Source organism: Orbilia oligospora (assembly GCF_000225545.1).
Source record: "Orbilia oligospora ATCC 24927 unplaced genomic scaffold scaffold00006, whole genome shotgun sequence".
Taxonomy (NCBI): Eukaryota; Fungi; Ascomycota; class Orbiliomycetes; order Orbiliales; family Orbiliaceae; genus Orbilia; species Orbilia oligospora.
In genome coordinates, this window is record NW_011645563.1 from 1,091,589 (window position 1) to 1,107,691 (window position 16,103).

At 45.3% G+C, this 16,103-nt stretch overlaps 6 protein-coding genes across 6 annotated transcripts; 3 read left to right on the forward strand and 3 right to left on the reverse strand.

Moving 5' to 3' along the window:
* Window positions 1-35: 35 nt before the first annotated feature.
* On the forward strand, window positions 36-3,615 carry AOL_s00006g336 (uncharacterized protein; the record flags this gene model as incomplete). Its single annotated transcript, XM_011119645.1, has 4 exons — window positions 36-46; window positions 162-2,540; window positions 2,595-3,406; window positions 3,488-3,615. 4 exons carry the CDS (start codon window positions 36-38, stop codon window positions 3,613-3,615), a joined length of 3,330 nt encoding a protein of 1,109 aa, XP_011117947.1.
* Window positions 3,616-4,734: 1,119 nt separating this feature from the next.
* AOL_s00006g337 (uncharacterized protein) lies at window positions 4,735-5,487 on the forward strand (the record flags this gene model as incomplete). Its single annotated transcript, XM_011119646.1, has 3 exons — window positions 4,735-4,996; window positions 5,141-5,373; window positions 5,473-5,487. The coding sequence occupies 3 exons, from the start codon at window positions 4,735-4,737 to the stop codon at window positions 5,485-5,487; spliced, it is 510 nt and encodes a 169-aa protein (XP_011117948.1).
* A 432-nt stretch (window positions 5,488-5,919) lies between these two features.
* On the reverse strand, window positions 5,920-6,625 carry AOL_s00006g338 (uncharacterized protein; the record flags this gene model as incomplete). The annotated part of the gene is made up of 4 exons (XM_011119647.1): window positions 5,920-6,003; window positions 6,126-6,331; window positions 6,413-6,550; window positions 6,622-6,625. 4 exons carry the CDS (start codon window positions 6,623-6,625, stop codon window positions 5,920-5,922), a joined length of 432 nt encoding a protein of 143 aa, XP_011117949.1.
* Window positions 6,626-7,904: 1,279 nt separating this feature from the next.
* Window positions 7,905-10,987, reverse strand: AOL_s00006g339 (uncharacterized protein; the record flags this gene model as incomplete). Its single annotated transcript, XM_011119648.1, has 4 exons — window positions 7,905-8,510; window positions 8,609-8,929; window positions 9,020-10,274; window positions 10,563-10,987. The coding sequence occupies 4 exons, from the start codon at window positions 10,985-10,987 to the stop codon at window positions 7,905-7,907; spliced, it is 2,607 nt and encodes an 868-aa protein (XP_011117950.1).
* Window positions 10,988-11,624: 637 nt separating this feature from the next.
* Window positions 11,625-14,524, reverse strand: AOL_s00006g340 (uncharacterized protein; the record flags this gene model as incomplete). Its single annotated transcript, XM_011119649.1, has 2 exons — window positions 11,625-13,955; window positions 14,015-14,524. 2 exons carry the CDS (start codon window positions 14,522-14,524, stop codon window positions 11,625-11,627), a joined length of 2,841 nt encoding a protein of 946 aa, XP_011117951.1.
* A 358-nt stretch (window positions 14,525-14,882) lies between these two features.
* AOL_s00006g341 (uncharacterized protein) lies at window positions 14,883-15,858 on the forward strand (the record flags this gene model as incomplete). Its single annotated transcript, XM_011119650.1, has 4 exons — window positions 14,883-14,902; window positions 14,976-14,982; window positions 15,048-15,354; window positions 15,425-15,858. The coding sequence occupies 4 exons, from the start codon at window positions 14,883-14,885 to the stop codon at window positions 15,856-15,858; spliced, it is 768 nt and encodes a 255-aa protein (XP_011117952.1).
* Between the last annotated feature and the right edge of the window lie 245 nt (window positions 15,859-16,103).

Sequence of the window (16,103 nt, forward strand, 5' to 3'; positions counted from 1 at the left end):
GAGCTTCCCCGCGGTCCCGAAGAACAGTTTCAATCATGTCTTCCGGGTTTGTACTCCCTCCGTGTCTAATTTCAATGATGCCGGTGATCCGGGTGTCATTGGCGATTTGATGAACTCTGGGCTTGCTAACAAACTTCTTGTTCTTTTTTTCAATGATGTAGTTCGCTCAAAGACCTCCTACGCGCCATTACAACCGCCGTCACAACTACACCTTCTCCGTATCCTTTACCCGATGACCTCAGTACGACGATACAAGCCTTCCTTGACCGACATGTTGACGACGATGAAAATGACCAGCAACGTCTTAGTGATGAGTTGCTCTCCATTCACTCGGCGAAGGTCCAGGGCCACAAGGACCGTCAGCTCACCTTTGTTGGAATCCTCGGAGAGCTGAAACCTGCTTTACGAGGTCGCGATAGGATGATGGTTTGGTGGGAGTGCTTGCTGGAGCCGACAATGAAAAACCTGGAGAGCACTAAGACTGCTGTCACAGATGCTAGACAATTGGTTCTCAAAATGCTGATCTACGATGAGGATGAGGATATTCACGGTGACCTTAAGGAGGTCTCGGATATATTCACCGGCCTACTTTTCCAGAAGTACATCGAGACGGTCAATCTTCATTCCGAGCGAGATGAGAATTCACCGAACGGAGATCAGAATAGATTGATGGGTTCTAATGTCGAGGATATTCTACTTTCCTTCGGGAAACGAAGAGCAAAGGCTTTTTTGAAGGCTGCTGATGGCTATATCGTCAACAAAGAAACACGACTTCAGATTCTGGGATTGCTTTCGAGTTTCGTCAAGATGCAAGGACCGCATCTTTATCAGATTCTTGAAACTCCAGCTCTCGACCATCTCCTTCTCTGCCTTCAGATTGATACGTCTACGACCGCTATTTCGTTGGCTTTGTCGACTCTCATCATGTTCATGCCGCACATTCCAAACGCCCTTGCTCCATTCCTCCCCCGACTTTTTGCCATCTACGCCCGTTTGCTGTGCTGGGACCATTATGGTATTCTCCCCGAGAAGAACGATGACGATGATTTCATGGATGATAGCCGATCCACCATTTCATTTGGCGAGAACGAGTGGCAGAAATTAGAAACATCCTTCCCTACAGCAACTTCGACACCTCCTGATGTCAGTGAGTTTTTCACATTCTTATATGGGATGTACCCGATGAATTTCATGTCGTTCATTAAGGAACCGTACAAGACATTCGATCGGGAACGCATCAAAGGATTCGAGGACGTAGAGTTCGACGATCATTTAATCCGTCAGAGAAGCGAACCGCACCGCCAGAGACACCTTTTACACGGGAACTTCTTCACCCTTACTGAGGAGAAGGAGCTTACGGACAAAGCTAGATGGATGAAATCCGAGCCTTCGGATGTCGTTGCGCAATGTATCGGGCTTACTATCCCCAACGCATATACCTACGAGGAGCCCTCTAGCAACTCAGATATTCCAGGAGCGCTTGTCCCAACTGAGGATATTCCTGTTGAAAGCTTGCTCGGTGATGGGTCTCAGCGCGATACTTCCGAGGATGAAGGCATCGGCATGGATAGTCATCGATTAAGGGTCACAGCCAATGGAATCAGACGTTCTTCCCGAGGTAGTACTCCTGGAGTTAAACCAGTTGATCCGCAGAGCCTTGACAGCCCCACTTTACCCCCAGCTGGCCCCCTTCCTCCAATCCCCAACTTTAGTGAAGATAGATTGCAGGACATGATGCAATTGCATGGAACCCTTAACAGTGGCAAAGTTAACGGCTCTGCCACTTCTCTTGCTGGAGCTCTCGCAGCTCACGACCCTTCATCTCCACGACTAAATGCTTACGTACAATCACTAAGTATCAGCGACAAGATCCAATCCCCTGCCTTGAAGCCTGCTGCTACAGATGCGCAGAGTAAGATCGCGTACCTTCAGCGAGAAAACATTTTACTTAAGAATGATCTGAACTTCGAGAGGTACCTTAAACAGCAGCATCTTGCTCACATCGGCGCGCTTCAGCGCAAGCACATCAAAGATGCGTCGATTGAGGCAGAGACCAATAATCTTATCTTAACAAATAAGAATTTGAAGCGTAAGATTGAGGAAGTGCAAAAGGCATATCAAAAACTTAGAGAGGAGGGAATCAAAACTAAACTCGACTCTCGTAAGTGGGAAGCTGAATTGAACAGTCGCATTCAGAAACTTAGAGAGGAAAAGAAGATTTGGAAAGAGGAAGAAGAGTCGGTGAAGTCTCAATTAATAAATTCCCGAGCTGAGGCTACCCAGCTCAGAAAGCTTGTTGTTGATACTGAAGCAAAGGAGCTACAATCACGCCAGAGAATGCAGGCTGTAGAGCAGAGTTTGCTCGAGCTCAATCACTTAAGGGTCCAGAACGAACAATTGAACAAGAAGCTCAAGGAGTTCAAGTTTACCGAAGAGAAGATTCAGTTATACAAAGAAGTTGAAAAAGCAGGTCACGCCGAAGTTGAGAAGGTTAAAATGAGGCTTAAAGCTCGAGAAGCCGAACGTGAAAAGATGAAGAGGTAAATTGCATACCTTGAATTTGATATTTGACATAAAGCTAATAAAACTTTTAGGGCGTACGAGGAGATCATTGGGGACCTGCAGAGTAAATTGGCTACCGCGCAGGATGAGCGGCTTCAAAACCCGTCAGCCCCGATGCAAGCAATGATAGACTCAGCTCTGCACGCGAACGCATCTCATCTATCTGCTATGAAAAAGGCATACAACCAATTGCTCGTCCGCTATACAGACCTGGAAATCAAGTATATTGAGTTACAGGCTGCTACGGAGTTAGATAGGCTTCCTTCGACCCGTACTCACCACCATCAGTCTAATTATCAGGATCAGACACCCATCCTCCATATCGAGACTGACCCGGCAGCTAGCTATCCTCCTCCTCGTGAGCACCAAGTCGTTGACCGCGATTTCGGTGGCCAGAAACACATCACGGAAGTAAATACCCACAAGTCTGCTCGCACTTATCAAGACTACCCCTCGCCCCATGCCGGTCCATCCTATGCCGGCCCTTCGCAACCACGTTACGAGGTTCCTACGCACAATCAATCATACCCTTCTCCAAATCTTGCTCAATTCCCTATTCCTCAACAACATGACCGTCGCCCGTCTCCTGTTCAACAGCGACACCTCCAGACACTTCAAACCCACGGCCCTTACTCTCCAGCGATGTCATCACAGGACGACATGAGTCCGAGTGTTTATTCACCACCACCTCCGTCGAGCCAGGCAAGACCTTCGCTTGCTCCTTCGTCTTCTGCCAGTCATGATGACGCGATTTCGCTTAGTAATAGTTTTACGTCGACCGGCTCGGGCAATGACAAGCGATCGAAGATCAAACCTCAGTCGGAGGTCCGTGTTCGTGGACGTGGTACGTACATATATCTCATGCTTTATTTTTCTCTTTTTTTTCCCATCCTTCCGTTCATTGATGCTAACTGCGTGTTTTCAGGTGGAGTCCAAAATATCGGCAAGAAGGAAAGGGAGAAAGAGGAAAAGGAGAAAATGAAACAAGAGAAGAAGGAGAAGAAGGAGAAAAAGAACAAGCTCGTTGCTGGTTTCAGAGGCTTTAGCACTTAGGCAGGGCAAGGCTGGGTCTGAGCCGGTGTTCTGTCGTACGATTGAACACAATGTTTGCTTCTATTCTCTCTCGGCTTTTTCATTTGCTGTTTGCCTTCATCTATCTCAATATCCGTCTCTTCCTTCACCGACGCTGGATGATAATATACGTGGCCGATTGGGATAACTAGTCGAACCGTGTTTCACCCGTTACCTTGCACATACTTCCCCCAGCATTAATGGCTCTTCCTAGCCATTTTCCCCAATTCATCTTCACTCCTCCTTCTCATCTTATGGTCTGGGTTGATTGCTTATGTTTAGCCAGCTTTGTTCTTTTCGCTATTTTAGTTCATCGGCGATGGGTTTATCGGTTCCAGGGTACACAAAATTCTTTTTATGCTGGTTTCTTTTCCTGTTTCTGTTCTTTCCCTTTTTTTTTTTTTTTTTTTTTTTTTTAAAAGTGATTCCCTTTCCTACAAATCTACTTCCCTTCTAATTCGCGGACATCATGGCATCGTTTTATCAATTTTCTCTATTTTGCTGCCACTAGGTTTGCAACATGTAGGATTTTGATAACATCGATCGAGTTCTTAATTGTCTTAGTTTCTAGCAAGTATGCTGGAATATTTTCTCATTGCCCTACCAACTTTTCTCTCTCCCATCCCCTAACACTACGCCCGTTTTAGAGGGTGTATCATCCTACCTTAGTTATGGAACATGACTTCTACCTTCTCTACTTTTTTTCCCTTTCCCCTTTCTTTTTAGCGTTTATGAGTATGGCATGGCCGATTACTCTTATGTATTCTTAGAAATGATTCATGGGGGTAAACTGCCATACTCTCTTCAAGATGGGTATGTAGTGGCAGTCAAAAATAATGGGAAATGAATCCTAAAATTTATAAATTAATCTTTGTAATAGTGACTCGATAAGCTTGAATCTCGAAGTCCCGGTGTCGAGCTCTTGAGCTAGATCTTTATCTAGCTTTGACCTGGTCTGTTGCAGTAGAACCCCTGCACGAATAAAACCCCTGCATCCCAAGCACACGCCTCGAAATATATCCAAAGACACGATTCCGATCATATCAATCTGATTCCCAAATCCCACAACTTAATATACCTTCCCCGGGCTATAATCTCAACATGATATCGATCAAGAAACCAGCATCGTCGGAGATACCTTCGAAAGCCAATATACTGCCTTGCCGGATAAAATATACGGGACCAGCATCGTCCTCGCGTCAGCTATGGAATCCGACAACTCAACCAGCAGCAGCAGCAGCATCAACAGCAGCAGGCGACAGCGCCAACCCAGGTGACAACGCGAAGGTGGAAACACACACGTCGTATTTCCGGGGTAGAAAACTGGTTGGGACGAAATTGGCGGTTCCTGATGGGTATCAAGGTAAATATATATTCTGTATATATTCTTTGCAGTTCTCTTTTTTTTTAGAAAGAAATGGAATGACGTTTTTGAAGTTTTTGATTTTAATATATATTTATTTATATCTTGGTTTTTCTTTTTGAAAAAAAATAGGATTTATTTTAGACGCGGGTTCTGCTTCGAATCCACCGCTTACGGGAAATCAGAAGAGGGAGATGTTATATCAGGGTGATGATGATGAAGAAGATGAAGAAGATGGCGATATTCAGGGAAAGGTGGAGTGGACGACTAAGGCTTCCTTTGAGGAGATTATGGTTTGGGGCCATGAGGTTTTGGTGGATGGGACACAGGACGGGGTTGTTAAAGGTGTCGAGGAGTGGATGGGAATTGCTAAGATTGTAAGTATTCTCATCTCCTTATCCCTAGCTAGGTCTTTGTGGTTGTTTAAATATTTCTAGGGCTTGCTTGGGCGGGTGCTGATTTTGGTTTCGTGATAGTTGAATGGTTATTAGGTGACCTGAAGTGGTAGAATTCAGTAACCCGGCTCCTATCTACTAGATAATAATACCTATAGGAATATAACGAGAATATGAATATTTTAGTAGAGTGTATGATACCATACAGACGGTCGAAACTACCCAGTAGTACATGAGCTTTATATACGTACGATACTACAAAGAGGTACTCTGATCATACATGCATCCAATATATTCATATCCTCCAGTACATCCCCATAGCTTAGATGTATAAATGAAATCAAAATCAATTTGAATTAAACTTCACAAAGAAACTACTGATCGGTACAAAATACCTAACATTCTAGGCAGAAATGCATAACATTTTTCAAGATGGTATCGAATCCCAAATCGAATCCCCCAATTTATCGAATGAAATCACCCAACAGCCCGTCGTATGAGCTGGATTCATGATGAGACTAAGATGGTCTAGTATCTGTGACGGGTACTGTAGTCCTTCGGACTGATGACTAGACCACGTCCTTTCTTGGCCCCGCGGTAGATCGTCTCGATCTAATTTTGAACACGCTCAGTTAGTTCAAAGACTTCCTAATCCTTTCCCTAGTTTTTAAGACAGCCCCCCCCCTTTCCGGAAAAAAAAAAGAGGGGGAGAGAGAGAGAGAGATACTACTTACGATATCGATGAGCTCCTGCTTATCCTCCAGCACCCAGTTCAGTTTGTTATTGTTACCAGTTCCAAAATCACACATCATGTGTTTATTGCGGAAGAAAAACATGACTGTGACATTGTCGTATAATTCGTACATGGTGTTGAAATCCGGAACCTCTTCTATGTCACAGACGTAGAGTACAGCGAAGTTCTTGACACGTTCGGCGATCTCTGTTAGAACAACCTACAGTTAGCTCAGGGAACTAGATATAGCCGAGAAATTCGGTTCGAAGTGACTAGTGATGTGCGTACTATATAGTGTTTCGTCCATCGAAATACAGTCTGGATGACTGTCCTTTCCGAACCGGATGACCACCAGGCGCTCTTCCTCAGTCATGATAGCCTGATCGACGTGCCAGCCGGCTTTCAAATGTGGGAGAAGGATTGAACCTGTTGCGGACTATATTAGCAAAGGCGATCTAAAGATAAGGCAAGCATATGTATGCTAAAGGAAACCATACCCATTTTTGCTACTTTTTACTAGAAGACGAATCCTATGAAGGAAATACCCAACTAAAGTTGAAAAGAATAAGATGCGGGAATTTTTATATCTGAAGAGTAAATCGTGATCGATCCTTTCGCTGCTTGATTGCTTGAAACCCTGATATGTATGATCTCAGCGCCCCCCAAAAAAGATTGAGGCTAGGGGGAAAAAGTTTGTATTTAGTACTTTTTATGCTCGGAGGACGGAGGTATTTGCTTGGATGCTGGAACTCTTCACCTTCGACGAAAGAGAATCCTCGAACCTTATATAGATGGACTAGCAACCTGGAGTAGGCGCGCGGGTTAGAGAGGCTGCCTATGAAGACGGTTAGTCATATAGCTTAGCTTTGGCACAAAGCCAGAGGTTCCTAAGTCCATATTCGAGCACATTTGGTAGTAATACAAGGGTGGCAGGTTTGTCGCTCGGGAAAGTACTTGGCATGTTTAACGCAAACGGGCTCTCCGAGGACACAACTGGACCCCACGTATACGTATACGCAGGAGCTTGTGACGAGGCTGCGCCGTTTCGCAGCATGAAACTCAGCTGCCAAGGTCCTTTCGTGATGTTATTCGTGAGTATAAGTTATGTTGACATTGATATCCGTGTCCTTGGCGTAATGCGTCGATTGGTCCGTCGGTGAGCTTCCGGTCACTTAGCTTTGGGCAGCGGGAGATCTCGAGACACACACATTGTGCAGTGCCGCGCTGATACGTACGCTACTAGAGCGGGTATTAATACGTATTCATACGCATGATCCAGCTGTGGGTCTGGGTTTTGGCGGTTATGTAACATTTCCCTCGCATTCAGAGGTTTTAATTTACAAAACTTTATAATTGATCGGGTTCTTGAGAGCTAGCATTGGAATTGACCAATCGAATCAACAGTTAGAATTAACATGTCAGGGCAGATGCGCCCACTGGCAGCTGGCATCCAAGTAGCACAGCAAGATTGAGGCAAAGCATGAACTTTATTGTGCAAATTTACCAGTATAGCTTCGACCCGATTGACCGATTGACCAACCGGAGAACCGGTGCATCGTGCCACGAGCATGCTTTGAGAGGACTTTCTAGCAAATCTACGGCTACGAATAGGATTGTAGGAGGTAATCTCTAAGTATTTACGTAAATTTATGACGTATATCAAGCCATAGTCATTGTAGAATTCAAAGTGGGTAGCAATAATATATGATAATATTGTTAATTAAAAATACATGTCTATAATTAATAGAAAGGATACTGGGAACCTAGACTCATATACTAGCTAGCTAGTAGATTTAAATAATTTTTGGCGTTCATCAAATGTTGCCTTTGAGAGACTCTCCAGATACTCTTCATATTCTTGAGGAGAGACCTCAATTTCCTGTGCCTCCTGTGCGATGACCTCTTGCCTCGAGTGGCCAAATTTCTCTATGCAAGCCCACCAAGTATCTTGGACTTCATGAGTATAGACATCCCTGGTCACGGTGAAATTAATATTTCTCTTGTCAACCCACTCAAGGTATCTCACGTCTTTGGCATAAATATCCGCCCCCAGGCTTAACAACTTCTCCAATCGACTTGTGAAAACCCTAAGTAAGTAACTTTTGAAACTAAGCCACTTCTTTTCGGAAATTATGAACTCATCATTAGCCGCGGGAGGTTTTATAAGACGTAAAAGCACATGCAAACACGATTCCTTTGTATCGCATGTTTTAGCCCTGATATCCCCGCCATACTTAATTGCGATATCACAGTTCTTCGAAAACGCTGTTGGGTTTCCTAGAGTTACGCCCGTAGGGAGCTCTAGCATGATTGCACTATTGCACCCGGAATAGCAGTTTATATCAAATTCAGTATCCCTCAGTCGGGACAGAAACTGTTCGAAAAACTGCGCCAAAATTTACTGAAGTTAGCATATTCTCTGAGGTACACCCAATACGTATACCTCAACAGGTACGATATTTAAAGGTAGGATAGTATGCTTACCAGTGAGGACCCGTCGGCTAGACCACGAACTAAAGTCGCAATAGCTCTCTCCGGCCCAAAAGGTGAAGATTTGTTTGAAATCCCAGATTCAAGTAGTCGATGAAATGCAGAGCTCGCAATTTTAACATCTGGTAAGTCGGCACCCGCAGGCAAATCAAAAACTACCCCATTGAGAGAATTTAGAGGTGTCTGATCTTGGTCGTCCAAGTAGTTGGCATCAGCCCCCTGTGATAGCAGGAAATCGCAGGCTGTAAGGCAACCCTGAGCCTGCCTCTTCTCTTTCCCCAGGAACTCTCTAAACCTCAACGGGCCAACGGCCGACTGGAGGCCATCATATGATCATGGTTTAGTTATAGGTCGGACAATAACGACAACGGAATCACTACACTCGGAGTTATCGATCGAACTTACGTGTAATAAACTCCTCCCATTTTCATCAACATCGTATACGGAAGCCATTCCTAAGGAGAAAAGCTTTTGCAAGCCTTTTATATCGCCGTATCTGGCTAGACAGTGGGGTGAAGATTCATCCGTTGGATCATAAAATCGGCGGTTATAAACTCTGATCACCAATGGGATAGAGAAGATACCTTCAGTTCCAAAAGTATTCATAATAGAGAGAACCCAGGATGGCTTCGATTCCCCTTGCACTAGATTTGGTTTGAATATCATTGTTGTTCTATTGCTAACAACTTCGCTCTGGTCCTCTGTAGAACGCTTCTGGCTGGAAGAAGATAATACCAAGGTTCCATTATCGAGCTGTTCCGTCTTCCGAACCGCATAGTTCTCGGTGATGACGGTTTCTCCGTCGAGGGATGATAGAATATCTTCGGTTCGATTTCCAGCATTTCGGACTCGCCTTGCGATTGCGGCGTCGGGTGCGCGCTGCATATACAAAGAATTACTCCCAAGAAGCTGCGTCGCAATGACGGATAGTTCTTGCTTGATGACTTGCCCAATATCCGTGTCATCTTGCAAAATTTCGAGCAAATCTTGTACAGCAGCCAAATAGTCTTCGGCATCATCTCCTTTGATCACCTTAGAGTTCGAAGGGTCCTCCGACAATCGTAAGATTGACCTCACTGCTGAGGACAGTTTTCTTTTTCGTTTTTCGAGCTGCAATTTCTCATTCCTGGATCTTGGCTCAGAGGTTGGGCTTGTAGCGCTGGAAGAAATGCTGAGAGCTCTAATTCCATCGAGAACAGCCTTTGACTGTGTCGCAATATCGGCTGTTACATCCAAACCATTCTTAAGTCCATCCGCCAGGTCCTTGACTTTCTCGGTAAGGTCGTCAACTTTTTCGCCCAAGTCGAAGATATCATGAGCTTGATTTTCCTGCTCACGGGAAATAGAGTTACAAGTACTTTCAATCCTCATAAAGTTCTGGCAGTTTTCGTTTTGATTCGCAGCAACAGTATCGTGGATTTCGGTTACCCGTTGGAATTGTTCCCCGTGAAGCTTTTCAACTCTGTTCATGTGGGATACCTGAAGGGCCATGGATTCTTTTATTAGGAGGATGCTGGTATCGCCGGCGGTACGTATATTTTGTACGTCCCTTTGGACGTCCCGAATAGGTTCGGAAACATTTTTGGTGATTTCGAAGCTAATGGCGGCGACACTACTTCCGATCTCATCGAGTCGTTCTCCGTTTTCCAGTCCCAGTTTGCTACGCAATTATTCGATTTTAGTATCGATCGTCTACCTAATATGTACCTACATGAGGATACTTGGCTGAATTTAATATGAGTGTTTTAAGTATTCTTTCGGCCCGTACATAGGTAATTAACAGGTCTGTTATCATACTTAAATTAACTGTGGGAAATGCGAAATTCTTTACCAGACTTTAGAGTAGTACCAGATGTTATATCTGATATTTCCAAAGCTGCAGCTGCAATGCGGGTTTTTTTAAAACTGGAAAACAGAAAGAAAAAAGTTTCAGGAAATACATGCATACTTCGACAACTGCACAGACGCTGCAGTCAGCCTTTCGTGTTGGACTCGAATCCTAGCATCGATCCGCACCCACTCACTGTCTCCCTTGAACCCAATTTTGATCTTTACTTTCCATGATTGCGATCGTGCCCAGAGTGTTTCCACAGTAATCGAAATTTCCGCAAGTTCTCTATTAAAGTCCTCGAGTGTATTTTCGACTAATTTGGCTGTGTCCCCAAGGTTGTTGTATTTTGTTTTAGCGATTTCCAGCGAGCTTCTGGTGTCCTTAAGAAGAGATAATGTCTGATCTAAATCGCCACGAAAGGTTTTGACTTTCTTAGGTGCAGATCTGATAGTATCTACGAATTTATAAATGTTGTTTCCGATTTTCAAGGTTGCATCGGCGAGCTGGATGCTACTGGCGACTATTCCTAGAATTTCCGCCATCTTTATATACTAACTAAAATCTCTAGGCGATATCAAAAAGGGCACTAAGATCTTGAAAACAAGAAAAGAATGAAATTAAGAATAATAGAATAAAGAAGATCCCGATAGTCCAGCTTCCAGGAGAACTAGAATTGAAAGAGATTAGTCGTTTCAGTCGTAGAAGGTTTTTTTTTTTGGTGCTGCTAGTCAGAATTCCTGCGGCGAAGCCTTGGGATCTTAGCTTTTAAATATCGAATCCTTCATTCTAGATAGCCTTGTGATCCCCTGAATTTTATTCCCCCGAGGCTTAGAATTGGAGCCGGGGCCTTTGGAAACTTGTCCTATCGAATTTCTCGAAGCCTTGCTCGGAGTAACCGTTTCAGAGGATCCCCTGACACATATAATGCCTGTCTACGGCACAGCACCGCAGCGCCTACAAAATCACATTTTCTGTGTTGTATCGACGAAATGCCACGACCCTCAAGACCAGGGTCTTCGTAGTGGGCGCTTAATGGACTATTTAAAGAATACGAACCTCGACTTCGATTTGTTAAGAACTTGTGAAAAAGGGCGTCCTGCGTAGCGCTAATGCAAGTACTCAGTTGGTATCATTTCGTTTAGATGTTGCCTTAAATATACACACGAAGCAGGTCGACGTCTACTTGCGCCCTTTGCCCTTTCGGCTGGGTCTAGCGTTCTTCTCCCTTCTCTTCTCCTTCATCCGCCTATCCTTCGCTATTTGTACATTGCTCTTAACCTCATTGTTGATTTTCTTTCCGTAGCCCTTGCCATGTAAGCCCTTAGATTTAGCTTCGTCTACTCTCTTCTTGCGCACATGGTAGTCGTCTCGCGCCTTGTCCGCCTGTTTTGGTGCCTCCACCTTTTTATGGAACATCCTTCCACCAATCTTACCCCCAGCAACGGGGTATCCGTTCTTGTTTGCCATGCCACCACCAACAGTGTTCTCCATTTCACCAACTCTAGGCATCCTAGAGAGCTTATTGGCTTTCTTCCAGCCTTCGAATCTACCACTCTTGAATGATGCAGCGATCTTCTGACCGGACTCGCCGCGGATAAGTTTGGAACCGCCGCGCGAGCCGTCTTCATCATTTCTGCGGTTGACGAACTTCTTTGCTTTAGGGTCCCAGCGCAGACCGGTAGTTTGTTTGCTGGGTTCGCCGAATGCATTGCCATCGTCGTTGACGAGATCCATGGTGACTGTCCGAGCTGCTTCAGCAAATGAGTTTGTAACACTGTAGCCGCGATCCTCAGCGAGGGATGTAGAAGGCATGTAACCCATGTAATGTTCAGGATCTTGGAAAGTTTTGGACTTGGACTTGGACCTTTTCGATTTCTTGGTTTTGAAGACGCTCTCGAGCTCTTCCTCATCGACTGAATCCATGTCAACGTCTACTGCAGACTTGTCTTGGGCGTCTTCATCCATATCCTCCCATTCATTGTTCCCAGGTTCTTCGTCATCCTCAGCACGCGCTCTGGGTTTCGCAGTTGGTATGTCGAGCATCTCGGTATCTTCCTGGTATTTTGGCTTGATTTTGATTTTCTCCCTCCTAGCCTTCATGATGCTCGCACCCTCACTCTTGTTGACACCTCGTTGGCCAATCTCGAAAACTGTCTCTTGAGGTCTGTAATTTGAAAGCCGCTTGAGCATGTCCGCCTTTTCCATCTCTAACTTATCGACTTCATCCGCAAAGATAGGATTGACGCTCATCCAATGTTTACCGCTCACGATTTCCTTTGACCTTTTTACACTCTCCGTGCTCGCTGCTGTCTTTGTCTTCTGGTATAACTTCTCACCTCTTGCCGCAACCTGCTTCATAGCCGTCAAATCGTGGCTAGCATTAACTACCTGCGTGATAGCCTCGGTGCATCTTTCTAGAGCGTCTCTTTTCAGAGCGCCTATTATCACATCGTTCGCAAAATCGAACCCCTCTTTCTTTTTGCCTTGGTTTATGTCTGCCTCCCCATCCGTCACTAGTTTCCTACCCAGGAAAAGCTGGAGATCCAATAGGTAAGGCATATCTTCCAATCTCACAAGGCTGTATGCCCAACCCCGTCTTCCAGCTCTAGCCGTTCGACCAACACGATGCACGAAAACTTTCGGCTGAGGTGGGAAGTCGAAGTTGATCACATTTGACAGCATGGGGATATCGATACCTCTGGCAGCGACATCAGTGACGACTAAGATCTGAGACTCGCCAGTTCTAAATTTTTCGACTTGGTTCCTTCGTGCGACCTGGTCTAGGGTTCCGTATACATATGAAACAGCGTACCCGAGTGCTGATAGTAAACTGGCGAGGTAGTCGACATGGTGTTTCGTGCTCGCGAATATAATTGTGGAGTGCGGGTTTGACAGCTCGTTCTTTGGCAAATTTACGAACCGTTTTCGTTTCTTCTTGCCATCTCCTTCGGCATCGGCCCGATTTTCGGTAGATCTCGAGGATGCTGCGGGCATATGTATCAATTCTTGTAATATCTGAAGTAGGGCACCTTCTTTCTCCTCTGTCTTGACTGTGAAGAAAACACTTTCCAACTCAGTTGAAATTTTTGAGTCGGCGTCTAGTCTAACGAGTGATGGCTCATGCAGACCAGCTTTGGCGAATTCTACCAAACTTTTCGGTAGTGTCGCAGAGAAGAGTGTAGTCTGTCGACTTGCAGGTAAAGCGTGTAGAATCTCTCCAAGCTGGGCGGCGAAACCCATTTCAAACAGTCGATCGGCCTCGTCGAAAACTACATACTGCATACTGCTAAGGTCTAGCTCCATTTCTACCTTCAAATGTAGGAAACGACCTGGTGTGGCGATTATGATGTCTGGATTTGTAGTCATCATCGAGAATTGGTCTTCAAGGCTGTCACCACCGACGAGTAGAATGGCCTTTAGATCTGTGCCACGGGAGATGTCCTTGACAACCTTGAGGGTTTGTAGAGCGAGTTCACGGGAAGGTGACATAACCAGGGCTCGAGCGCCGACCTAGTTAGAAGAGGCAATGTTAGACCAATTCTATAAGTTGATGTTTTCAGAAATAATACCTTCGCTGAGTGCGCCTTCAATTTTTCAATCATTGGAACAACGAAAGCAGCAGTCTTTCCAGACCCCGTTCTAGCCATACCCACTACATCCTGACCTTCCAATAGTAGTGGGATGGTTTTGCGCTGAATTGGAGTAGGCACCGAGAATCCTTTCCGCTGAATCGCCTTCAAGAGTTGAAGATTTAAACCCATTGACTGAAAGCCTCCAGACTTCTTGATTGATTTCGACTTGATATTCGATGCTTTTCGATTTGCAGAGGCCATCTGCGACTGGATGAACTTGTCATCATCGTCTGCTAAATCAGATTCATTATCTGATGGTTTATCTAGATCAAGAATTGAGCTAGCATCCAGAGTCTTTTGCGATTTTATACGTTTCTTCGGTGGCTCAGAAAACCCAAAGTCGTCATCGTCTTCGAACGAAACTGTACCGGTGAGGGCAGAGGTGATGTCAAATTCGTTCTCGCTGGCGGCTGGAGAAGCAGCTCGGGCACGTCGACCTGGTGCCATTTTTAGTATAAAACAAGCGGTTGCCCGGTAGAACTTCGTCTATAGGGCTGTTCAGTCGTCCGAGGTTGGGATAGAACCGTCGTTTGACTTCGCGGGGAGGTTTATCTTTTCGAGAGTTTCTGTCGCAGAAATTTTTTATGCTGGCGGATTTAATTTTGGCGACCCGCACAAGGATTTCTTGGCATTAGACGCCACTAAGCTCGCGACTTCTCCATCGATCTTCGAACTTTATTCTCCATCGTAAACACCAGCGCCGAAAACCAGAACCCCCCGAATAGTGCACTTCTAACACCAACTATCCCTCGCCTACCGATCACTAGATCTTAAAGGTTTCGTCTACACTTATAGCCACGCCGAGATGTCGGAACCGAGTAGCACGTATGTGGCCTAATTGAATGAACATCGATTGACTGGTGTAGACCCATCGCTAACGTATGATACTGATGTCTAGGGTTTATGTATGCCCACCACCAACGAATCAATCATCACTACGATATCGATACTGATCCTTACCCCGATATAGTGCCGTAATCTTGAGGAATCCGTTAAAATCCCGGTCCTAACTGCCACACTCGAAACCCTATTCTCGCAATATGGCACAATCCTTGAAATCATCGCGAAGAAGAACTTAAGAGCGAGAGGGCAGGCATTTGTAGTATTTGATAGCCCGGAAGCAGCAGAGAGAGCGATTAAAGAAGTCCAAGGTTTCAACTTATTCGAGAAACCAATGGTATTACAGTATGCAAAGACAAAGAGCGACGCAACAGTACAGTTGGAGAGCTCGGAGACAGAGTTTGAAGCCCATAAGCGGAGGAGACTAGCAGAGAAGGGTGAGCACCGCTTTTGCAGAGCTATAGCGTCTATCTTTCGGTGGAGTGGTGATCTGACTATTGGTTATAGAACGGAAACAAGCACTCCGGGCCGCGGAAGCCCAGAAGCATCTAAAGCGACCTGCAGCATCCGGTCCCTCACAAGGTATTGGTGCCGATTCGCGTCCAGCAAAGAAAACTCAGATATCGGCACCATCCGCACCAGGAGGCCTCAAGTCAACAGCTGCTCCAGCTGCTCCACAAATTCCCGACGAATACTTACCACCAAACAAGATTCTCTTCTTACAAAACTTGCCCGACAATGCTACATCGGATATTCTGAATGGGATCTTTGGCAGTTTCGAAGGATTCAAAGAAGTCAGATTGGTGCCTGGTAGAAAGGGTATTGCTTTCGTGGAATACGAGAATGAGGCTGGTGCTATCAGCGCGAAAGAGAATACACAGGGAATGTCGTTAGGGCCAGATGGCAGTGGCATCGTCAAAGTTACTTACCAGAGGCAGTAGGCACTTGTACCATTGGAGTCATACCTTTCTTTTTTTACTTGGGCCGTGCAACGCCAGGGGCTTGTGGCCAGCACATGATGCATGCATGGCGGGCCCCAATACATTGTCGAAAGCCCATCAATTCGTAGATTGTATTACTAATACACGGTTATTCTGGTCTTTGGAAACTTATACTCGTGCCCCGCTTCATCTTCAATTGGTTCTACATTAGTCTAGCTGCTCTAACGTTATTTTAGAGGGCATCG